This window comes from Callorhinchus milii, unplaced genomic scaffold (genome assembly GCF_018977255.1).
Source record: "Callorhinchus milii isolate IMCB2004 unplaced genomic scaffold, IMCB_Cmil_1.0 Scaffold8, whole genome shotgun sequence".
Taxonomy (NCBI): Eukaryota; Metazoa; Chordata; class Chondrichthyes; order Chimaeriformes; family Callorhinchidae; genus Callorhinchus; species Callorhinchus milii.
In genome coordinates, this window is record NW_024704749.1 from 5,340,820 (window position 1) to 5,363,407 (window position 22,588).

Sequence of the window (22,588 nt, forward strand, 5' to 3'; positions counted from 1 at the left end):
TTTTTTTGGGGGGGGGTGGGGAGGGGGGTTTCTTTTGAATGTGTTGGTTTTTTTTGTTGTTGTTGTTTTGTTTACTGCTCAAATCTCTCTCTCTCTCTTTCCACCCAGCCACTCGCTCACCCAATCATCATCATCGTAATAATAATTGATGAGTCGATCGTAATCTTTTGAGTCGGACGAGCGGCGTCTTATCGCTTATCGTTGAGACGTCTCCAAGCGATTTGCGGGGTTTACCGCGAAGCCCAGCCGCTGTGTGTTTTGCGCACTGCTACATACGACCACTAATAATAACAATCCTCGCACTTGATAAAACGCCTTATCGCATCGTTGAGACGTTTCAAAGCTCTTCTGTCAAGCGAGTTGACTGTGTATGTTGTGCGAAACGTGGCAAGCCAATTGCGCACTGCGGTGTCCCACAAACGGTCGCGGGCTGAATGATCAAATTATTATTATGTTTTGTTTAAGGGGTTATTATCCTCGGAAAGCGATCCGCAAATCGTCTTAACAACCGGGTTCCTGCTTACTGCTAGGTATAGTCTTACTGGTTGTTTTGCCCACACAATGCAAGGATTATTATTATTATTATTATTAAAATATAGTCAGTTCACTGTACAGTATATTCTGTGAAGCGCTTTCAGACGTCTCAAAGACGCTAAAGCAAATGCAAGGATTATTATTTATTAAATCAAAGGCTGGCTTAACAACAAATTACATTTGTATAGCACTTTTCACGTCAGGAGGTCCCAAGGCACTGGACAGTCAGGGATCCGCATCGAAGGTGATGGTTGGGATCAAGAAGGAAGGAGAGCAGGGAGGGTGGAGATGACCGAAGGTGCGGTTGAAGAGAAGGGTCTTGAGACGGTTCTTGAAGGAGACGATGGGATGAGGCAAAGGAACTGTGGAATGGAGTTCCAGAGGGTGGGGGCAGAGAGGCTGAAGGTCCGCCTGCCAATGGTGGGGCGGGCAAGGCGGGGGGTCAAGGCGGGGAATGTGAAGCAGGCCGGAGCCCTGAACGGAGCCCCCCGCCCCCCACATACAGAGCCCCCCCTCACCCCCCCCCACACACAACACCCCCCCCCCACACACACACACACCCCCCCCCACACACAACACCCCCACACACACACACCCCCACACACACACACCCCCCCCCCCACACACACACACCCCCCACACACACACCCCCACACACACACACAACCCCCCCCCCACACAACACCCCCCCCCACACACAACACCCCCACACAACACCCCCCCACACACACACCCCCACACACACACACAACACCCCCCCCCACACACACACACCCCACACACAACACCCCCCCCACACACAACACCCTCCACACACACACAACCCTCCCCCACACACACAACACCCCCCCACACACAACCCCCCCCACACACACAACACCCCCCACAACACCCCCCAACACAACAACACCCCCCACACACAGCACCCCCCACACACAACACCCCCCCACACACACACACAACACCCCCCCCACACACACACACCCCCACATACACACACCCCCCACACACAACACCCCCACACACACACAACCCCCCCACACACACAACACCCCCCCACACACAACCCCCCCCCACACACACAACACCCCCCACACAACACCCCCCACACACACAACACCCCCCACACACAGCACCCCCACACACAGCACCCCCCCACACACACACACAACACCCCTCCCCACACACACACACCCCCACACACAACACCCCCCCCCCACACACAACACCCCCCCACAACACCCCCCCACACACAGCACCCCCCACACACACCACCCCTCCCCACACACAACCCCCCCCACACACAACACCCTCCACACACACACAACCCTCCCCCACACACACAACACCCCCCACACACACACCCCACACAACACCCCCCACACAACACCTCCCCCACACACACAACACCCCCCCACACACACAACACCCCCCACACACACCCCCCCACACACACACAACACCCCACACAACACCCCCCCCACACACAACACCCCCCCCCACACACAACACACTCCCCACACACACAACCCCCACACACACAACACCCCCTCCCCACACACACACAACACCCCCCCCACACACAACACCCCCCCACACAACACCCCCCACACACACAACACCCCCCCACACACACAACACCCCCCCACACACACAACACCCCCCACACACAACACCCCCCCACACAAACACCCCCCCACACAACACCCCCCACACAAACACACCCCCACACAACACCCCCACACACACCCCCCACACAACACCCCTCCCACACACACACCCCCCACACACACAACACACCCCACACACCCCCCCACACACACAACACACCCCCACACAACACCCCCCACACACACAACACACCCCCACACAACACCCCCCCCCACACAACACCCCCCCACACACAACCCCCCACACACACACAAACACCCCCCACACACACACACAACACCCCCCACACACACAACACCCCCCCACACACACACACACACCCCACACACACACACACACACACCCCACACAACACCCTCCACACACACACAACCCTCCCCCACACACACAACACCCCCCACACACAACACCCTCCACACACACACAACCCTCCCCACACACACAACACCCCCCACACACAACACCCCCCACACACACACAACACCCCCCACACACACAACACCCCCCCACACACAACACCCCCCCACACCACACAACACCCCCACAACAACACCCCACACACACACACCCCACAACACACACACCCACACACACACAACACCCCCCCACACAACACCTCCCCCACACACACAACACCCCCCCACACACACACCCCACTCCCCACACACAATAACCCCCCCCACACAACCCCCCCCCCACACAACACCCCCCCCACACACACCCCCCACGATTCCCGCCCCCCCACAATGTATAATCCATGTGTATGGGGGGGAGGGGGTGAGAGGAAGTATCGCGAGATCTCAGGCCCACGCTGGTAATTTGGCGCCAAAGCCGCTGTGGGGGTCACCATGGCGACCGGGAGGGAAGTGAGGAGCAGGAACCTGCCCTGGTAAGGCAGGGGGTCAGGTTACCCCCCCACACACATACAGAGCCCCCCCCACACACAGAGCCCCCCCACACAGAGCCCCCCCCCACACATACAGAGCCCCCCCACACACAGAGCCCCCACACACACAGAGCCCCCCACACACAGAGCCCCCCCCACACACAGAGCCCCCCACACACACTGCCCCCCACACACACAGAGCCCCCCCCACACACAGAGCCCCCCACACACACTGCCCCCCCCACACACACAGAGCCCCCCCCACACACAGAGCCCCCCCCCACACACAGAGCCCCCCCCACACATACAGAGCCCCCCCCCACATACAGAGCCCCCCCTCACCCCCCCCCCCACATACACAGAGCCCCCCCCCACACACAGAGCCCCCCCCACATACAGAGCCCCCCCTCACCCCCCCCACACACAGAGCTCCCCCACACACACAGAGCCTCCCCCACACACAGAGCCCCCCACATACACCCCCCCACACAGAGCCCCCCCCACACACAGAGCCCCCCCCACACACAGAGCCCCCCCACACACAGAGCCCCCCCCCACACACAGAGCCCCCCCCACACACAGAGCCCCCCCCACACACAGAGCCCCCCCCACACACAGAGCTCCCCCACACACACAGAGCCTCCCCCACACACAGAGCCTCCCCACACACAGAGCCCCCCCCCCACACACAGAGCCCCCCACACACACAGAGCCCCCCCACACACAGAGCCCCCACACACACAGCCCCCACACACAGAGCCCCCCCACACACAGAGCCCCCCCACACACACAGCCCCCCACACACAGAGCCCCCCCACACACAGAGCCCCCCACACACACAGAGCCCCCACACACACAGAGCCCCCCCCACACACAGAGCCCCCCCCCACACACAGAGCCCCCCCACACACACAGAGCCCCCCACACACACACTGCCCCCACACACAGAGCCCCCCCCACACACAGAGCCCCCCACACACAGAGCCCCCCCACAAACAGAGCCCCCCCATTCACACACCCCCACACACACACACAGAGCCCCCCCACACACAGAGCCCCCCCCACATACAGAGCCCCCCCCCCACACACAGAGCCCCCCCCACACACAGAGTCCCCCCCACACACAGAGCTCCCCCACACACACAGAGCCTCCCCACACACAGAGCCCCCCCCACACACAGAGCCCCCCCCCACACACAGAGCCCCCCCCACACACAGAGCCCCCCCCACACACAGAGCTCCCCCACACACACAGAGCCTCCCCCACACACAGAGCCCCCCCACACACAGAGCCCCCCCCACATACACAGAGCCCCCCCCACAAACAGCCCCCCCATTCACACCCCCCACACACAGAGCCCCCCCACACACAGAGCCCCCCCACACACAGAGCCCCCCCACATACAGAGCCCCCCCCACACACAGAGCCCCCCCCCACACACACAGAGCCCCCCACATACACCCCCCCACACAGAGCCCCCCCACACACACCTCCCCCCACACAGAGCCCCCCCACACACACCTCCCCCCCCACACAGAGCCCCCCCACACACACCTCCCCCCCCCCACACAGAGCCCCCCCACACACACCTCCCCCCCCCACACAGAGCCCCCCCACACACACCTCCCCTCCACACAGAGCCCCCCCACACAACCCCCCCCCCACACACACACACAACCCCCCCCACATACCCCCCCTCCCCCGTACACACACACGCACACACTTTCTTCCAACAAGTGAGTGAAGCGGGGGCCAAGGGCCTCCCGAGGCTGCTCCCCCCCCACCCCCACCCCAAGCTGTGTGAGCTGGGGAGGCCTTGGGCAGCAGGAGCCCCGGGCTCGGGTACGGAGCGCACCCGGGGACAGGAGGGCGGCTCCTGGAGGAGGTGGTGATGGGGTCCGGGTTGTTATTTGTGGGGGGGGGGAGTAAGAGAGTTGTGTGTGTATGGGATGGGTGGGGGGAGAGAGTGTGTGTGTTTTTTTTGGGGGGGGGAGAAAGATTAGTGTGATTTGGCGGGGGGGGGGGGCAGAGAAAGAGTAGTGTTTATGTGTGTGGGGGTAAGAGCTGGGGGGGGGTGTAAGAGCTGGGGGTGGGGGGGTGTAAGAGCTGGGGGTGGGGGGGGGTGTAAGAGCTGTGGGTGGGGGGGTGTAAGAGCTGGGGGTGGGGGTGTCAGTGTTGGGGATGGGGGGGACGTAAGAGCTGGAGGTGGGGGGTGTAAGAGCTGGGGTGGGGGGTGTAAGTGTTGGGGATGGGGGGGTGTAAGAGCTGGGGGTGGGGGGTGTAAGTGTTGGGGATGGGGGGTGTAAGTGTTGGGGAAGTTGAGGTGTAAGAGCTGGGGGTGGGGGGGTGTAAGTGTTGGGGATGGGGGGTGTAAGTGTTGGGGATGGGGGGGTGTAAGAGCTGGGGGTGGGGGGGTGTAAGTGTTGGGGATGGGGGGTGTAAGTGTTGGGGAAGTTGAGGTGTAAGAGCTGGGGGTGGGGGGGTGTAAGTGTTGGGGATGGGGGGTGTAAGTGTTGGGGAAGTTGAGGTGTAAGAGCTGGGGGTGGGGGGGTGTAAGTGTTGGGGATGGGGGGGTGTAAGTGTTGGGGAAGTTGAGGTGTAAGAGCTGGGGGTGGGGGGGGTGTAAGCTGGGGAGGTAAGTGTTGGGGATGGGGGGGTTGTAAGAGCTGGCGGTGGGGGGGTATAAGTGTTGGGGAAGGGGGGGTGTAAGAGCTGGGGATGGGGAGTGTGTAAGCTGGGGAGGTAAGTGTTGGGGATGGGGTGTGTAAGAACTGGGGGGGGTAAGTGTTGGGGATGGGGAATGGTGTAAGAGCTGGGGGTGGGGGAGTAAGTGTTGGGGATGGGGGGGTGTAAGAGCTGGGGATGGGGGGGGGTGTAAGAGCTGGGGGGGGATAAGTGTTGGGGATGGGGGGGTGTAAGAGCTGGAGGGGGTGCCCTGTGCCTGGGGCTGACCCTTAAGAGTCTTGCCCATGACCTGCAATCTGCTGCATCGTCACCTGCTCCAACTACAACCACCACCACAACTTGCACTTATATACAGTGTCATCCTCGCAGAGTAGTGCCTCAGAGCGCTTAACAGTGGCGGAGCCTGACTCCGAGCTGAGGGTGGTTGGGGCGGGGAAGCGCGGGGAGGTGGTCGTAAGCACGGTCGAAGATGAAGGTTAGACTAACACTTAGGCTTGTGGGGCACTTGGCGAGAGTTTCTTGGTTGCGAAGCGGATCCAGTCTGTTTGGGGAAAAACCAACTGTGCTGCTGAATATTAAATCTGCTTATTATGCTGTTTTTGAAGTGTTTGTGCGGTATGTTTGATACAGCAGTTTCCCTCCACCTGCTGAAATACAGGTACACAAAGTAAACGTTTGTGTGATGTAACTCACTTCTGTGAATAACATGGTGTTACATTACGATGTACACACACCGTCGCCACCGTTGGCTGAGCTTTCGAGCGCTGTTATCAGGCTTTCAAACTCTTTCCTCAAATCCCTCTATCTTGTTCCCTCTCTCTCTCTCTTTCTTCATACTAAACCCTTTTGAAAACCTACATCTTTGAATGCGCCTTCAGTCAAACCCCCACCCAACATACAGAGATAGAGTGGGAATTTGGACTCCCACTTTATCTCTGATAAGTGCTTGAGGCGTTAATCAATGTAAAAAAGAAGTGCTGGATAAGTGCAAGGTTTGTTGTAACAGACGGTTAAAGGTTACACTTTTATTGATGCCATGATATTATGGGACGTTCTGCCACAATAAAGATCAGGTTTCATTGCAATCTGACTTCTTTTTAATGCCTTTTATAATTCTAACTTCCACATTACAACATAATATAAATATTGATGTTGTGGAAATGAAAGCAAGGGATTTGAACAGCAGGTGTTGTGCATCTTTGTTTCTCAAGACAATATGTTTGTCGACAGTGTTACTGGTAACTATTGAGAGCGCAGAGCTTCATATTTTAACCTTTCAAGCTGCCTGATGAGAATCACAAGATTGGTTTGGACAAAGAAGGCCCTTCCCTATGACTTCTGAGCATCTGAACTCAAATGAGGTTCAGAGTTGTTGGGCTACTTTTCAGCAGAGCATTTGTGCATCCTATCAGTTGTGTTCTCTGTACGTTAGTTTGTCATGGAACAGGAGAGTAGCAGTGGGTTGGGGAGATCACTTGGTATACAGAATCGAAGTTTTAGCAGCAAATCAACAATTGCCTCATATTGTTTACCGTTCACTCCCTCATCATTCTCCCTCTCCTCCTCCTCCCCTCACCCAGCCCCGAAGGAGGAAGGTCACGCATCTGACAAGTGTTTAGCAATTACCTGTCGGTTTCCACCTTCAACAACAGGAAAATTGCATTTTTATAGCGCCGTTCACGTCGGAAGGACATCCCAAGGCACTGGACAATCAGTGTTTCGGACCCGAGCTGGGGGTTGAGGAGGGTGGAGGGCTGGAGGGGAAGGGAGGTGATCGAAGAGGAGTGTTTTGAGATGGGTCTTGAAGAAGGCAAGGGGAAAGAGCGAGGAGAACAAGTGGTCAGTTTGGTATCTAGAATACGCTGAAGCGACTGCCATTTTGTCAAATCTAGGTCTTCTGTGTGGTTGCTTAATTGGTAATGGGGCGCTTGCTAATATTCAAGCACAATTTATATCTGGTTATTAGAATGGTGATAAAATACCGTACCATATGCATAATAGAGTCGATGCAGAATTTTCTGTTAATTGGCAGCAGATAAGCGTGCAATGATATCCTTGTGATTGTTAGTCTGTTAGTAAGAATGTTCTTGTGAATCAAGAATGCGTAGCATACAAGCAGCTGGCTCTTGCACTGGCAGAAACCAAACAAGAAAACAGTGCAGGATACAGTTTATCCAATAATGACCAATAATCAGGGAGCAAATTTATATTAATAAATAATCCTTGCATTTGATATAGCGCCTTATCATGTCTTCGAGACTTCTCGACACGCTTCACAGAATATATTGTAAATTGACTGTATATTTTGTGGGCGAAACGCGGCAAGCAATTGCGCGCCATAGTGTCCCACAAACAGCCGTGGATTGAGCGACCAAATTATTCTTACTATTTTTTTTGAAGAGATTATTACCCCCCAGAAAATAATCCGTCAATCGACTAACAACCAGGTTCCTACTCATTGCTAGGTTAACAGAGCTGTGTGGAATAAGGACATTTGCCGTAAGGTTTCGCAGGGCCTTTGTCTAATCACAGGATAAGGTTCCAGTTCTAAACGCCTTGATTTTCACTATTGCACTTTTGAGGTGTGATTGGAATCACAAAACTGTAAGATTACTGCTTTGCAATTACAGTACTTTCAAGCGTGGATTGTTATTTTTTTCTATAAAAATAGAAATTCCGTTATTCAAATAAAAGTGCTGGTTAACAGATGTTGTAGGCGTCTGAAATCACGGATCTTCATTTCCCATCCTGGTAGTTTAGAACCATATAAGTTTGGGAACTGATTTTACTAAAAACAAAAATAAAATGAAAAATGCTATCTGTGTGTTTTCAGGGTGGAAAAGTACCGGCCTGAAACCCTGAATGATCTGATTTCCCATCAAGACATTCTTAGCACAAGTAAGTTGCCGTTACAGTGTACATGTTTTTTTTTGGTCTGCTTTTCACGAGCTTTTGTCGCGAGAGGTGATTGTCCCAAGATTTAAAATAGAAACTTGGCTATTTTCAGGAGGCTTTTGACTTTGATAAGTGCTACGTAAAAGGTTTGTTTAAAAAAAATTAAGGTGCATAGTACATTAGCAGAATCAGCTTGCATTTATACAGCACCCTTCACGAAGGGCAGCGTCTCAAGAGTGTTTAACAGGGAAGAACAACTTGCAATTATATAGAGTCCTTACTAATGGAAAGGGAGCAGCATGGATAGAAAAAAAGTAGGCTAAAGGATAGGAAACTGAAAATTGGAGCAGGTGATTTGAAATGGAGAGCTGTTAGTAGTGGTGTTCCCAAAGTTCTGTGTTAGGGTTACTGCATTTCTTTCTCGCTTTCTCTCTCTATACGGAAATAAATAATCTGAATTCTGGAAAAGGGGTACAATTTCCACGTTATCCGATAATACAAAGGTGTTGCTCGTTTGGTGATCACTGTAGGAGGAGCAGAAACATTTGTCAAAGTTCTCATTCCTGATTATCCAGCAATTCTTGGGAATATATAGGAAATTAGGGAATGTAACTGACATTGAAGATGATTGTAACCAACTGGAATAGGACACAGACTAGTAGATTGGGCAGAGAGATGGCTTATGAAATTTAATGCAGAAAAGCAAAGCTATACATTCAGATTTAGGGATTAATGTGGGTAATTTTTGAAGGTGAGAAAAGCTGAGAAGAAAGCTTAATAGAATCCTAGATTATTGCTTTTCTCAGAGGAATGGTAATGGGGAAATAACTATTTCAGCAGAGAAACTATACAGAGAAGTAATATTGCTGTAAAGTACATTGAAGGTCAAAGACTTTCTTTATCCCTTAAATCAAGAAGCTAATGAAATTAGCAGCTGGCTGGCTAGGAATAAACAAGTATGTTCACTCCTACAGACCCTTAACACATGGAATTTACCTTTTCATCTTGTGTGTGTAATGGAAAGGAGTTAGGGGGTAAGAAGATTTTAAATAATAACTAATGATGACTCATTTTATTCAACCAAGTATTTATGCTACAAGTTGCCCTCTGGCTGGCCTGGAAGTTAAATAGACTTCTGATTATAACTGTAACTGAAGTGTGATTCAATATAGAGTCTGACCATCGTCTAGTGATACATCTGACGCTAGCAAATGGTATATATCTGTGCTACTACTGACCTTTTATTGAGTTCTCACTTCAACGAAAGGTGGTTAGAATTTTAGAATTAGATATAGGGCCCTACATCTGACTCTGACCACCTTTCACTGAAGTGAGAAGTCTTCAGCCCAAGAATCATAGAATTTTACAGTACAGAAGGAGGGTCTTTGAAAGAGCTACCAACTGGTCCATAGAAGCACAGAATTAGTCCATAGAATCATAGACATTTCAGTTTTCAGGTGGCATATCTGCATTGCTTGTGTGTATTGGAGAAAAAATAGCCAAGGTTTTCTCATTCCCGTTCATCCAGCCATCCTTGTTGGGTGAACAAGTGAGGCAGGATCTGGCCTGGTGTCAAATAATCTGCCAAGGCTCATGCTCAACCCCGCGTATGGACACTTTGGACAAGGTTTGCCTATTGCCTTTGGAACCTAACAGGTGAAGAATGTCAAGGGCCTTGAGGATAAGAGGAGAGAATAAAGCTTACCATTCTGGATTGAAGTGAACGACAGACAATATTTTTTCTCTGAATGCATTGGTAGACGCAAGACATTTGTGTAGTCAGACTCAGTCAGACATGCATTTAAAGCGTTTGACATCAGACACTTCTTTATTTTATAAAGTTACCAGTAAAATCCCTTTGCTGTCAAGGGTAATAACACTTTAATGTTGTTCCTCGAGTGCTCCTCCAGGTAAAAAACTATTTAAGTGCCTTGGGACGTCCTCCGGAAAGGCACTGTATAAATAAATGTAAGATTGTATTGTAAAAGTCCCAAAAGTGTATTGGGAAAGCGAAAGGAACAAAGACTTAAAAAGCATCCTTGAATTTCAGTTCAGCGGTTTATCAGTGAAGACCGGCTCCCTCATCTGCTGTTCTATGGACCCCCAGGGACTGGCAAGACATCTACTATATTGGCTTGTGCCAAACAACTGTATAAGGACAAAGAGTTCAACTCCATGGTTCTCGAGGTAACAACTGGATTTGCTTTCATGATACCTGAGAAACTGAATGTATCCAGCAGTCAAAGGGTTAACGTTTGAGGGTCAACTTAGGTTGAGGGATACCAGGTTGTAAACTTACCTTTTTATGAATTGTTAGACGTGATCTTTTTACGTCAATAAGATGACTATTTGTCCAGGATTGCTGATATTTTGAGGCTTTGTGCATCAATTTTTAATCATCTCTTGAACTGTTCAAACTGTTTCTACTCTTGTCCACCAATCCAAGGTTTGTTTCAGTTTTCTGCACATTTCATGTTCCTTCGTCAATGGTTATTTTCAGCTGAAAACCAGAGGAAGTTATCCCACTTAATTTTAGCAATCTTTCACAAAACCAAACTGTCCTTTCGTTCTGCTCTCTCATAGGCTTCCCTTTAGTCGCAGAAGAGAAAGATCTTGAAAATAACATCCCTGCCAAAATGACCTGCTACATGCATTGCCCAGATAGTAACATTCCCAACAAGCTGGTGTAAGCCAAGAAGCCATTGATTAACATTGATTAGGGTTAGGATCTATATAACTCCTTTCGCCCCCCCACAAAATATACACATAATTCAGTTTACAGTATATCATGTGAAGCACTTTGAGATGTCTCGGTGACATGACAAGGCGTTAAATCAAATGCAAATATTATTATTAATACAGGAGACAGTTAAATGAGTGGGCTTTGTTGCTTAATCCACAAAAAAACAATCTGATAGCAACAGATTTAGCTGAAATAGGTGCTGTCCATAACATGGCTTATTTGTATAGTAAGTCTGATCTGTATAAATCGTATAATCGCCTAAGTAGTGCATCTGCCCAAGGCTTGTTGAATTTCTTCTTATTAATAAGTTTCACATAATTCATACTTTGCATGAGTCATATCAAATGTATGGTCCCAACTGATACGTCTTGTGTGAGGTTTACAGTATGTGTAGTAGCTAAAGCTTTAGTGTGTAGATGGATGACACATCTGTAGATTTCTCTTCAGTAGAACTGTGCAGCTTTGCCCTTTACTTCGGGTATAAAATTGCGAGAGTAAAAATACAGATTGGTCATAATGACATCTCATTTGGGAAAGGAAGATGGATCCAAATATTAGTGTACAGTATTAATACAGTAGAACCCTGTAGTTGGGGTCCACACATCTCCAACCACCCTTATTACAGGGCGCAATCAACTAAACATAACTCAGTGCTCGGCTCCACACCTCAAGCGAACCCACGGTTATAACAAAGCACGTTACACGGTGGGTTCTACTGTACGGTATCCTGCCACCATTATGTTTGTTGAAATAACAACAACAACATCAAATCATATTTATATTGTGCCTTTCACATCGGCAGGACGTCCGAGGAACTATAAATAAACACTGCTTATTACAGTATATAATAATGGACTAACTTAGAATGTCAGAGTCGAGCTATTTGTGAACCGAGGTCTTACAGTGATAACTTTCCGTGCAGCTGAATGCATCTGATGACCGAGGCATTAACACAGTGCGTGGACCGGTTCTGAGTTTTGCAAGCACAAGAACAATTTTCAAGTAAGTACCATTTTATTTGGTTTTACTCATTGCGGAATGTGCAGGGTTTCAAATCGGCCTGAACTGTGGCCTAAGCCGGGAGCACAGCAGCTATACTCTGTATTCCTGTATTTGCATGAAATCACCTTAACGTGACGTATTGTTAAACCAATGATTGTTGTTCTTTTCCAGGAAAGGTTGTAAGCTTGTTATCCTGGATGAGGCAGACGCAATGACTCAAGATGCTCAGAATGCCCTCAGACGGGGTAAGGAGTTTGCATGTCATGATACTTACTGTTTAAAGGTTAAACTGTTCCCACTTCTTTTTTTTTTCGTTCGTTTAATTTGCATATGTGGTCAAACACTATTGTTGCTCTGACGTAGGTTTGGCACTTCTCTCAAGGAGCCAGTAGTTGGCAGATAAAGAGCTACTCAATAGAAATCAGAGGCTTTTTAACTTTGTATTGCTTCAGCAACCTCAGGGTGAACTTACAAAAGCAGCGAGTTCATAACACTCACGATATAGTCGTGTGCAACTGCACAGTCACTGCTTCTGAACCGACTAAGCTTACAGACCTGCGTGTAATAGACTCCTCTATTGTGTTCAGAGAGGGGTTTAGGAGGATCGTATGGAGTATAAACACCAGCATGGCTGAGCAGAATGGCTTTTTTCTGGTGTGTGCTGTAAAGTGCTGTGTAATTCTTTCCCTATTCAAGGGCTAGTCAAAGATTTGTTTTTTGTTTTATTCTTATTTTCATTGACCCCTTTCCCGCCTCGGCCCTCACCCCGGCTCATGCCACTCCCTGACCAACAGGGTGGAAAAATACTAGATCCCATTTTTTGAGCTAACCAGGTTTGCTTGTTTCTCCCGTTGACTGTTTGTGGGGCAATGCTGTGCGCAATTGGCTGCTGTGTTTTTCCCACAAAGATATACAGTCAATTCACTTTACAGTATATTCTGCATACTGTACACTCAACGACGTAATAAGGCACTATATCAAATGTGAGGGTTATTAATTTTATTATTATCGGATGCGCTCCTGCTGAATTGGATTGGATGTAGTTTCTTACTGCCTTCCCTGTGACACCAGTGTGCTGTGCTCCCTCTCTACGGAATACGTTCTTTGCAAGTAGTGCATTCTTGGAATGGATCCTAGCCTCTTTCAATTAAACAGTGTACTCCTTCATGGGGTACACAAATAGCACATTGAAAATGTGCATAATACGACTGTTTAACGGGCTGTGTTTTTTTTTCCGATCAACCTTCATCACCGCCGCATTTGCATTTAATCATGTGAAAATTGACTCTTCAAAAAAGCTGTGATCATTGAGTGCCATATTTATTCTGTCGAATTTTAAAACGACAGTCGGTTTTTAGAAGACGTCGAAAATAATATTTCTTTCAGGAACGTTTAAATGCACCTGCGATCGCGGAGAAAAAAAGAGGTAGGCTGGTTTGACTGATAGATTTTTTAAAAATAGAGGGGTTAGGGGATATGGGGATAGGGCAGGCAGTTAGAGTTAGGTCTGAAGACCAGCCATGATCTTATCAAATGGCGGGGCAGGCTCAAAGGGCCGATTGGCCTGCTCCTAATTCTTATGTTCTTATGGTTTAGCGTAAACGCTGACTGCACGTCCGCACTCCTGACCGCATGCGGTTATTGTTCCTCTCCCCCCCCCGGAAAATAATGCTCTGTTTATTGTTGTTGCAGTTATTGAGAAATTTACAGAAAACACCAGGTTTTGCCTGATTTGCAACTACCTGTCAAAGATCATCCCGGCTCTGCAATCTCGATGCACCAGGTTCCGATTCGGACCACTGGCTCCCGAACAGATGATTCCGAGGCTGGAGTATGTCATCCAACAGGAAAAGTGAGTCTTTCAAACAGATTTAAAACATTAGAGGATTCGGTGGGGGTAGGGGATGGACAATAAAAATCTAGTTGTGTTGTCATCATTTCCCTAGTGCAGTGTGTTATTGAGTCATTGTAAACTTCTTGTCTGACACTGTGGTGTGAGACTCGGTGTCTTACCTGAGTTTGTGTCTGAACTATGGTGGTTAGGTTAATGTTGGGGTGGGGGGGGGTTAAGAAAATTCTCTTCCCTTATTTGTTTCCCCACTCTTCAACCAATTGAGTTGAGCACTAAAATGCCTGGAGCATTTTATAATAGTAGTGTGCGAAGGGTAGTGGTTGTTGCAGGAGGGATAGTGGTGGATATTATCTGTGGACCTTTTAACGAGTAGTGTAATGAAGCCTACCCTAAATTGATATTTCACTTATTATTGAGGATCAAGTTTACACAGGAAAACTAAAACCTTGTACATTGCTCACTGCTGTCAAGTAATACACAGCAAAATAGGTATCACAAAAAAAAGTTATGCAAAGAGCTGAAGTTTCAGACAGCGTTCAGTTGGATCTTATTTTGAAGCTTGGGGAACGGCTGAGAATAGCTCCCAGAGTTTTCTGGTTCAGAGAGAGAGAGTGTGTGTGTGTGTGTTGACGGCTGTTTACCTCGATGCAAAGAGTGATGAGTGATGGCGTGCCCTGTCATTTGTAGTGTGGACATCACTCCGGATGGACTGAAAGCGATTGTGACCCTTTCCAACGGGGACATGCGTCGATCTTTGAACATTTTGCAGGTCAGCTGAGCTGAGTTGTCCAGCGCCTTGGGACGTCCTCCCGGCGTGAAAGGCGCTATACACATGTCATTTTGTTGTTGTTGCTGCTGTTGTTACTATCCACGGGAATCGATATTCGCAACTCTTCCTTTTTTGCCGTCACTGAAACTAACCTCGATTTCTGAAATCGTAACAGAGCACAAACATGGCGTACGACAGAGTGACGGAGGATACAGTGTACAGGTGTACTGGGCACCCACTGAAATCAGACATCGCGAATATCCTTGACTGGATGCTAAACAAGGATTTCACCACCGCGTACAAGAGTATCCTTTGGAATTGAAGAGTCCTGTAGGGTAGTGGTTAGCACGCCCGGCTCGCAAGCGAGAGGACCCGGGTTCGATTCCTGGGTCGAGCAAAACCTTGTGTAATGAACCTTTCAGGGTTTTCAAAGTGCCCTTAACTTTCTGTCCAGATATCATGGAGTTAAAGACATTAAAGGGATTAGCACTGCACGACATTCTGACTGAGATTCACACTTTTGTACACAGAGGTAAGTGGGTCTAAGTGGATTTATCCTTCACAGGGTATTTGCATTAGCGCGAAAATGTGAAGACTCGCTCTGTCATTTTTTTTCTTACTGCGACACATTTCAAGAGCGATCAGCAGGAAATATTTAAAGCCAATATGGATAAGTGAGAGGAATATTTTCAACACAAAGTTTGTCTGTCTGTTTCCTCAAAAAAAAATCTTGCAGTGACATATTAAAATTGTACGTAGCCTCGCTGAGATTACATCTGGAGCACTACGTGTTGTTTTGGTCTCGATTTCAATAGAAGATTTTTCTTTTCTCAAAAAAGTGTGCTCTGGAAAGCTATTAACTTGATTCCATAATTTTAAAGCCAAGAACCACGAGCAGTGTGATATTCAGATTGAATCTTTGACTTTTTGACTTTTTTCACATCTTTGTACAAAGTCTTAGCGGTGTAGATTCCGGGTAACACCATCAAGTTGCTGTCTGTTCAACGTAATAATAATAATTGTGCCTTAGGACTTCCTCCCGACGTGAAAGGCGTTATACAAATTTTGTATTGTAATAATAGTAATCCTTGCATTTGATTATCACGTTAAGATGTCACAAAGCGCTTCACAGCATATATTTTAAAGTGATTTGACTGTGTATTTTGTGGGCGAAATGGCTTGATTTGCTTTTATCTAAGAACTCAAATTGCGGCAGAGACACAGGCCTGTGAAAATTGCTCCGCAGCTTTGGAAACGAGACGTTTATACCGTCTGCCTGTTGCATGAAAGGTCCCTTGGCACTAATCCAAAACTGAAGAAGAACAATCTCTCAGATAAAATTAGTCGTTCGCTTCATGTGGGACTTCCTGTCTGTAAAATTGGCTTCCAATAAAGGCTTCCACCTTTACGTAGAAATGATAATATAATAATTTGTGCGTATGATACAGCACCTTATCAGGTCGACAACATCTCAAAGCGCTTTACAGAATATACTGCAAAGCAAATTAATTGTATAGTTTATGGGCGAAATTATACATCACTACACCTTGAAAGCAATTGCCTGTGACATTTTTGGCCCTGTTCTCAAATACAAGGATTATTATTTTTTAATAGGTCAGTGAATAGAGCTGATCTCCCCCTCAACCCCCACCACTTTTTCCCCCACCCTTCCCCTCTTTTAGATCACGGCCGAAGACCTTCCTCTTCGACCGTGCTCACAGCCACCTCCTCTCCACCCCCAGCTCGGGGGTCGGGCTCCGCCACTCTGCCCCGAGAGGCTGCCCCGCACGAAGGGCGCGACGCCAACACAAGTTGTTGTGACCGTTGCGCGAGGCGGGCATTTCACTTTGCTGCAGATCAGCGAAGAGATGTTTGGGTGGAAACCTCAAGGGGGCCTTCAGCACACAGTGCGGTTGATAGCTTTGTTAACAGCTGTACGTACGTGCATTCAAATGCTCAGCAGAGTCCAGGGCCTGAAACTGACACCATCTGCCTGGCGATGCTGGATGGTTTCTCGCTCTCGTCTCCCTGGAGACCGTTCGCGGTTTCCATAACAACGCGGTGTTGCCTTGTAGGAGGCGCTGCTTCGTGGCTTCCCGAGCCTGGGACCTGACGGGGGTTGACCCAGCAAGTCATTAAAATGTAGGCGCTCTCTCCCTCTCTCTCTCTCTCTCTCTCTCTGACTCGCAAACCGGCATTGTTGTGAGCGATTTGAACGCAATCAATCATCAGGTTTTTTTGCAATGATGTGCAATCGATGGTGTTTGAGAGTATCCTGTGGAAATTGCAGCTTTGCCATGTCCCACGTCCCAGTTTCTCTTAGGAATATTCTCCCCGCCCCCCCCCGATCCGTCTACCTACTCTTGAATCTATTCTCTGTGAACAACAGACTTTTACATCAACTCTGCAGACCGCTGCAGGTATTTTGCTTCTGTTTGCTACGTATTGATATTTTCCCCGATTGCAGCCGCTTTCCACATTCACATAGAAACAGGAGGAGGCCAATCAGCCCCTCGAGCCTGTTCCGCCATTCTATAAGGTCATGGCTGATCTGTACCTCAAATCCAATTACCTGCCCTTGCCCCGTATCCCTGACCTAAAAAAAAATCTATCCACCTCAGACATTTATGTTTAGACCATGTCACAGGAAAGAGAAAAGTGTCCTCGTTCTTTTGGAAAGTTATCCGAGCACTGAGCGTAAAAATATATTTTCTTAAACTAGTCTAGAGTCACAGAAATTCATAGCGCAGAAGGTTGCCATTCGGCCTATCGAGTCTGCGCCGGCTCTCAAAGCAAGGCGTACATTCAATCTCACTGCCCTGCCCTATCCCCATGTTCCATCAGGCTCTGTCTTCATATACGTACGTATCTGCTTCCCGCTTGAAACCCACAATGGACTGTTCCTTTACCAGCTTACATGGCAGGGCAATTCTCTGTGTCAGAACATTTCACCTAAGCTTCCCTTTCCTCATGTGACAATCTTAGATCCGTGTCCTCTATAGTGATTGATTCATTCCTCTCACCGGTGAAAATAGCAAGCACGTTATGAGTGATTGATCTTCAAAGTGTAGAAATGCTCTCTTTAAAAGGAGGGGACATTTCAGTAACAAACTCATTTTCCAGTACATTACTTACTTGTTGCTTTTGGGCTGTGCGGAAAGCTGCAGATATGAACGATATGACCTCTTGGCGAAGACAAAATAGTTCTGGTTGTAGAAATTAACAGTGGAAGTTTATAGAATAGAATCCTGCCATGATGTGGAACAACCAGTTTTATCTGGAGGATTGTTGGCCAGGATATCAATGGTGGGGTGGGGAGACAAACTTCTTTTTGAATATAATTTGGTATTCATCACTATATGAATTAGTCACAAGAGAGTGTTTTCTTAGATCGTATATAAGATTCGCCAGCCCGTTAATTTGCCACATCTGTCATTGGTGGTGGTGGTAGTAGAAAGTGAGAGCAGTTTGGAAGTAATGTATTTCAAGTGCGTCGCATTAGATGAGTAGCGACACAAAGTTTACAGCAACTGCTTTAGCTCAAACGCTCAGGGAAACCACAAGGCACCACCGTGATGTTATGGAAACCGCAACGGTCTCTATCTGGTATTGATATCAGTGCAACACACAAGCCTGGTGACTGACTGCACTACGATCTAGTCATCATTGTAATAAGTGTGGTATTCGGTTATAAAAATGTACATTCTGTTTTCCCCCACCAGTTGATTTCCCGCCTACAGTTCGCATCCATTTATTGATCAAGATGGCAGATATCGAGTAAGTGTGACTTAATATTTAAAAGTGCTGATTTAATAGTCTTGTGCATTACTGTGTGTGTGTATCTGTCACCCGAGCATGCGAGTTTCTGTATGGATCTATTATAATCCTTGCATTTCATACAGCACCTTATCATGTCGCTGCGACGTCTCAAAGCGGTTCACGGGACGTACTATATAGTGATTCTGGACGTGCGTTTTGTGGGTGAAGCGCAGCAGCCAGTTTGCACGCAGCGACGTCCCACAAACAGCCGTGAAGTGAACGACCATTTTTTTTTTCATTTTGATGCACTTTGTTGACGCGTTTTAAAATTTGAAGTGCATCAACAACAGCTGTAAGTTTCAACGAGATTTGGGTCATGTGTCTGCAGGCTGGCAGTTAACACCTGAGAATGTGTGTGTATATCTGGCACCTGAGTGTGTGTGTAAGAGAGAGAGAGAGAATCTGTCACCTAAGAATGTTTTAAAAGCATGTGCTGTTGTCATGTGGGTCGGAACTCCTTTGAGCGTTATGTGCAATGCCTTTGGAGTAAAGAGGGTACATCGCACGGGAATAATGTGGTGCTAAAGGGAGGAGGTAAGTAACGGGACAGAAATACTGTGAAATGCAACGGAAATGTTTTAAGCGCATCAGCCACTACTGTGAATTTCACCGAGATTTTAGGGGTGCGACTGCAGGCTGGAAGTTAATGAGCTGATGTATTATTAGACGAAAAAGATCAAATGGTTCCAGCAATCCATCCTCTCGATTTCTCCCCTCTCTCCCTCCTCACTGCACCACAACGTAATAATAAAAGGTGTCGCTTGCATAATACTTAACACCTATTGAAGCGGTAGCTGGGGCAGGTGGAAGAGAATAGCATTTACCCACGACTAGATTGCTATTTAATGACCTTGACTTAAGATAGGACCAGGATCATGTCAAATGTGGTGCTCCTTCACTGGCCATATAGTCCATTGCCCCTTACTGTCTATGTGGTTTTAGCTGGTTAGACTCCAGCAGTTACCCCAACGCACACTCTGGGATCCCCCCAAGCCTTGGCTCTTGCCAACCTGCGCTTAATACTTTCCAGAATTAGGTAAGCAGGGGGCGTCGCTCCAGAGAGAGAGCGCACTCCATTCCAACAATCTTATCGCTGAGATTTCCACGTGTAGGTGGGATGCATGGAATTCTCATCTTGGGTTCGGATACTCGGTGATGGGTTTCCGCATGTGTCAGACATCTAACTGCACCCCCCCTCCCCCCAAAAAAGGGTAAAGGTGTTGGGGGGGGAAAAACCCCTGAATAATATTGATCAAAATTCACCACCTGAAGGAAATGTGAGCGTTATGTAGCGGTTCTAAATCTGCAGATTTTAAAGGTCAGAGATTGAGAGATTTGACTCTTAAAATTACCCTGCTGCAATTGTTTTTGTCACTTGTCCCACACGTAACATGCGAGGCTGCTATCAAGTCGCTTCCACTATGGTAACCTGTTACAATACCCCATCTCACCCCAAAAGGAAATAAAAAGTAGCCCCAAGTGGAAGACCTTGTTTTCTGGTCACTTTTTATCATGTACCTACTTGAGTAAGTACTTTTGTTCACAAAATACAGTCAATCCACTTTACGGTATATTCTGTGAAGCACTTTGAGACTTCTCAACGACGTGATAAGACCCTGAATCAAATATAATGACTAGTATTATTAGCATTATTTAGTAGGCAAGTCCTGGATTATCCCTGCTGCGTTGTTGAAATTCTCATCCACAACCTTTAACTGAAACTAACTCAGCACTGAAATTTTAGGAAACTTTTTCAACACAATTTACAATTGACCTGCTTTGAACAGGCGGTTTCTGTGGTTAAATTGGGACTGTTAATTGTCACGGAAAACCCCAAAGGTGGAATTACCACCTGTGCCATCTCTTCAAACATTCCTCCCTCTGAAATGGTCGGACAGCGTGTTAAATGTAAAACAAACAGCCCAGAGGAGAGCTGCCTCCGTAAATGTTAAGTGCTTTAATACCACACACTGCCTAGTGAAGCATTCCTGATTACTGAGTAGTATAGATCGCAGAAAACTACAATAATAATAATCCTTGCATTTGATACAGCATCTTATCACGTCGTTGAGACGTCGCAAAGTGCTTCACAGAATATACTGTAAAGTGGATTGTCTGTATATTTGGTGGGCGAAACTCAGCAGCCAATTGCGCACAGCAGTGTCCCATAAACAGTCGTCGATTGAGTTTTTTTTTGGAAAGGATTATTATCCCCAGAAAGCGACTCCAAAGTGTTAAATGCATCTGTAGGATACCTGGTCAACAATCAGCTTTTTGATATATAATGACCCTTCCCATATTTGGCAATAGTGCCTTTCACATCAGGAGGACATCTCAAAGCACTTTACTGAGATTTACTGTAAAGTGTACTGACTGGAGCCTAGCGTGTATTGCCCTGGCTTACCCCTGTTTACCCACCGTGTTGGTTAGACATCCCAGAGTCCTGTAGCTCAGTGGTTAGAGCACTCGCCTTGCAAGCAAGACACCTGGGTTCAATCCCAGGCAGGGCGAAACCAAGTTTCCTTACTCCACACGCCTAAAAATAATCCCTCCAAAACAAAACAACAATAAATTGGTCATTTTCAATCCAAGGCTGTTTTTGGGACACTGCTGTGCGCAATTGGCTGCCGCGTTTCGCCCGCAAATATACGGTCAATTCACTTTACGGCATATTCTGCGAAGCGCTTTGAGACATCTAGAAGATGTGAAAAGCGTTATATCAAATGCAAGGATTATTATTATTATTAAAGCACCTGCCCTCGCTCAGATCTTGCAGTCGTATTAAAGCAGCACACGCACATGCCCGCTCCGTGAGCTTACGTTGGCGTCTGCATTTTGCTAAGGTGAGAAGTTTACCATGCTCAGCTTGTGTAGATTTATAGCTCCCCTTCTAAGTGCAGAAACAACTGTGCATTTGGCAGACTGATTGCAATCATCAGTGGTCCTGCCACTCTCTCTCTCTCTGAACCTCCTGCACGCTCCAAACTCCTGCCGCTCCAGCACTGACCCAACACCAGCCGAAACAAAGATTTTAGTGTTGTAATGTGCTGCCCTTATATCTTCACTAAAAGCACAGCTAAACCTTGAAGAGTACCACGAGCAGAGGGGAAAAGAGATGCGCAGTGAACAAATGACCAGCAATGTTTGGCTTTAATGTGTGGCCTCTGTTTATCATGTTCACTTAACGTGTGTCTGACAGGCAAGTTATTTCTGGATGAGTTTCACCCACAAAATACAGTCAGTTGACTTTACAATATATTCTGTGAAGCGCTTTGGGACGTCTCAACGGCGCAATGAGACGTCTATATCAAACGGAAGGATGATGACATTATGTTTGGAGCTGGGGGTGTGACTGAGTGACTTTTTCCTGCTTCCGTAGGTACAGGCTGGCTGCTGGCACGAGTGAGAAAATCCAGCTCGGCTCACTGATCGCCGCATTTCAAGTCGCCCGTGACATGGTTGTCGCTGAAGTCGAATAACTCGCTTTTTTTTTTCCTCCTCCCTTTGAACGCGGTAACTTCCCAATCATGTGCTGCTTAATTTTAACCCATTCCAATTAGAGCAAGTCGATTCCGGTTGTGAGAGCTTTGCTTCAAATAAAATTTTCTATTGGTTGTTTTTTTCTTAAAAAAAATTATTCTTTTGTCTCAAGAACTTTGGAACTTGCCTCATCCGAACAAAAACCAAACCGAAGGCCCCTTACGGTGACCTGAGGCACCGGAGGTTTTGCT

The 22,588-nt window shown here is 47.8% G+C and overlaps 1 protein-coding gene across 1 annotated transcript; it reads left to right on the forward strand.

Moving 5' to 3' along the window:
- Nucleotides 1-3,010: 3,010 nt before the first annotated feature.
- Nucleotides 3,011-22,475, forward strand: rfc5 (replication factor C (activator 1) 5). The gene is made up of 11 exons (XM_042337465.1): nucleotides 3,011-3,094; nucleotides 8,611-8,675; nucleotides 10,723-10,859; nucleotides 12,338-12,417; nucleotides 12,589-12,662; nucleotides 14,110-14,269; nucleotides 14,957-15,038; nucleotides 15,214-15,343; nucleotides 15,493-15,570; nucleotides 18,761-18,815; nucleotides 22,237-22,475. The coding sequence occupies exons 1-11, from the start codon at nucleotides 3,054-3,056 to the stop codon at nucleotides 22,334-22,336; spliced, it is 1,002 nt and encodes a 333-aa protein (XP_042193399.1). The 5' UTR covers nucleotides 3,011-3,053; the 3' UTR covers nucleotides 22,337-22,475.
- Nucleotides 22,476-22,588: the final 113 nt, after the last annotated feature.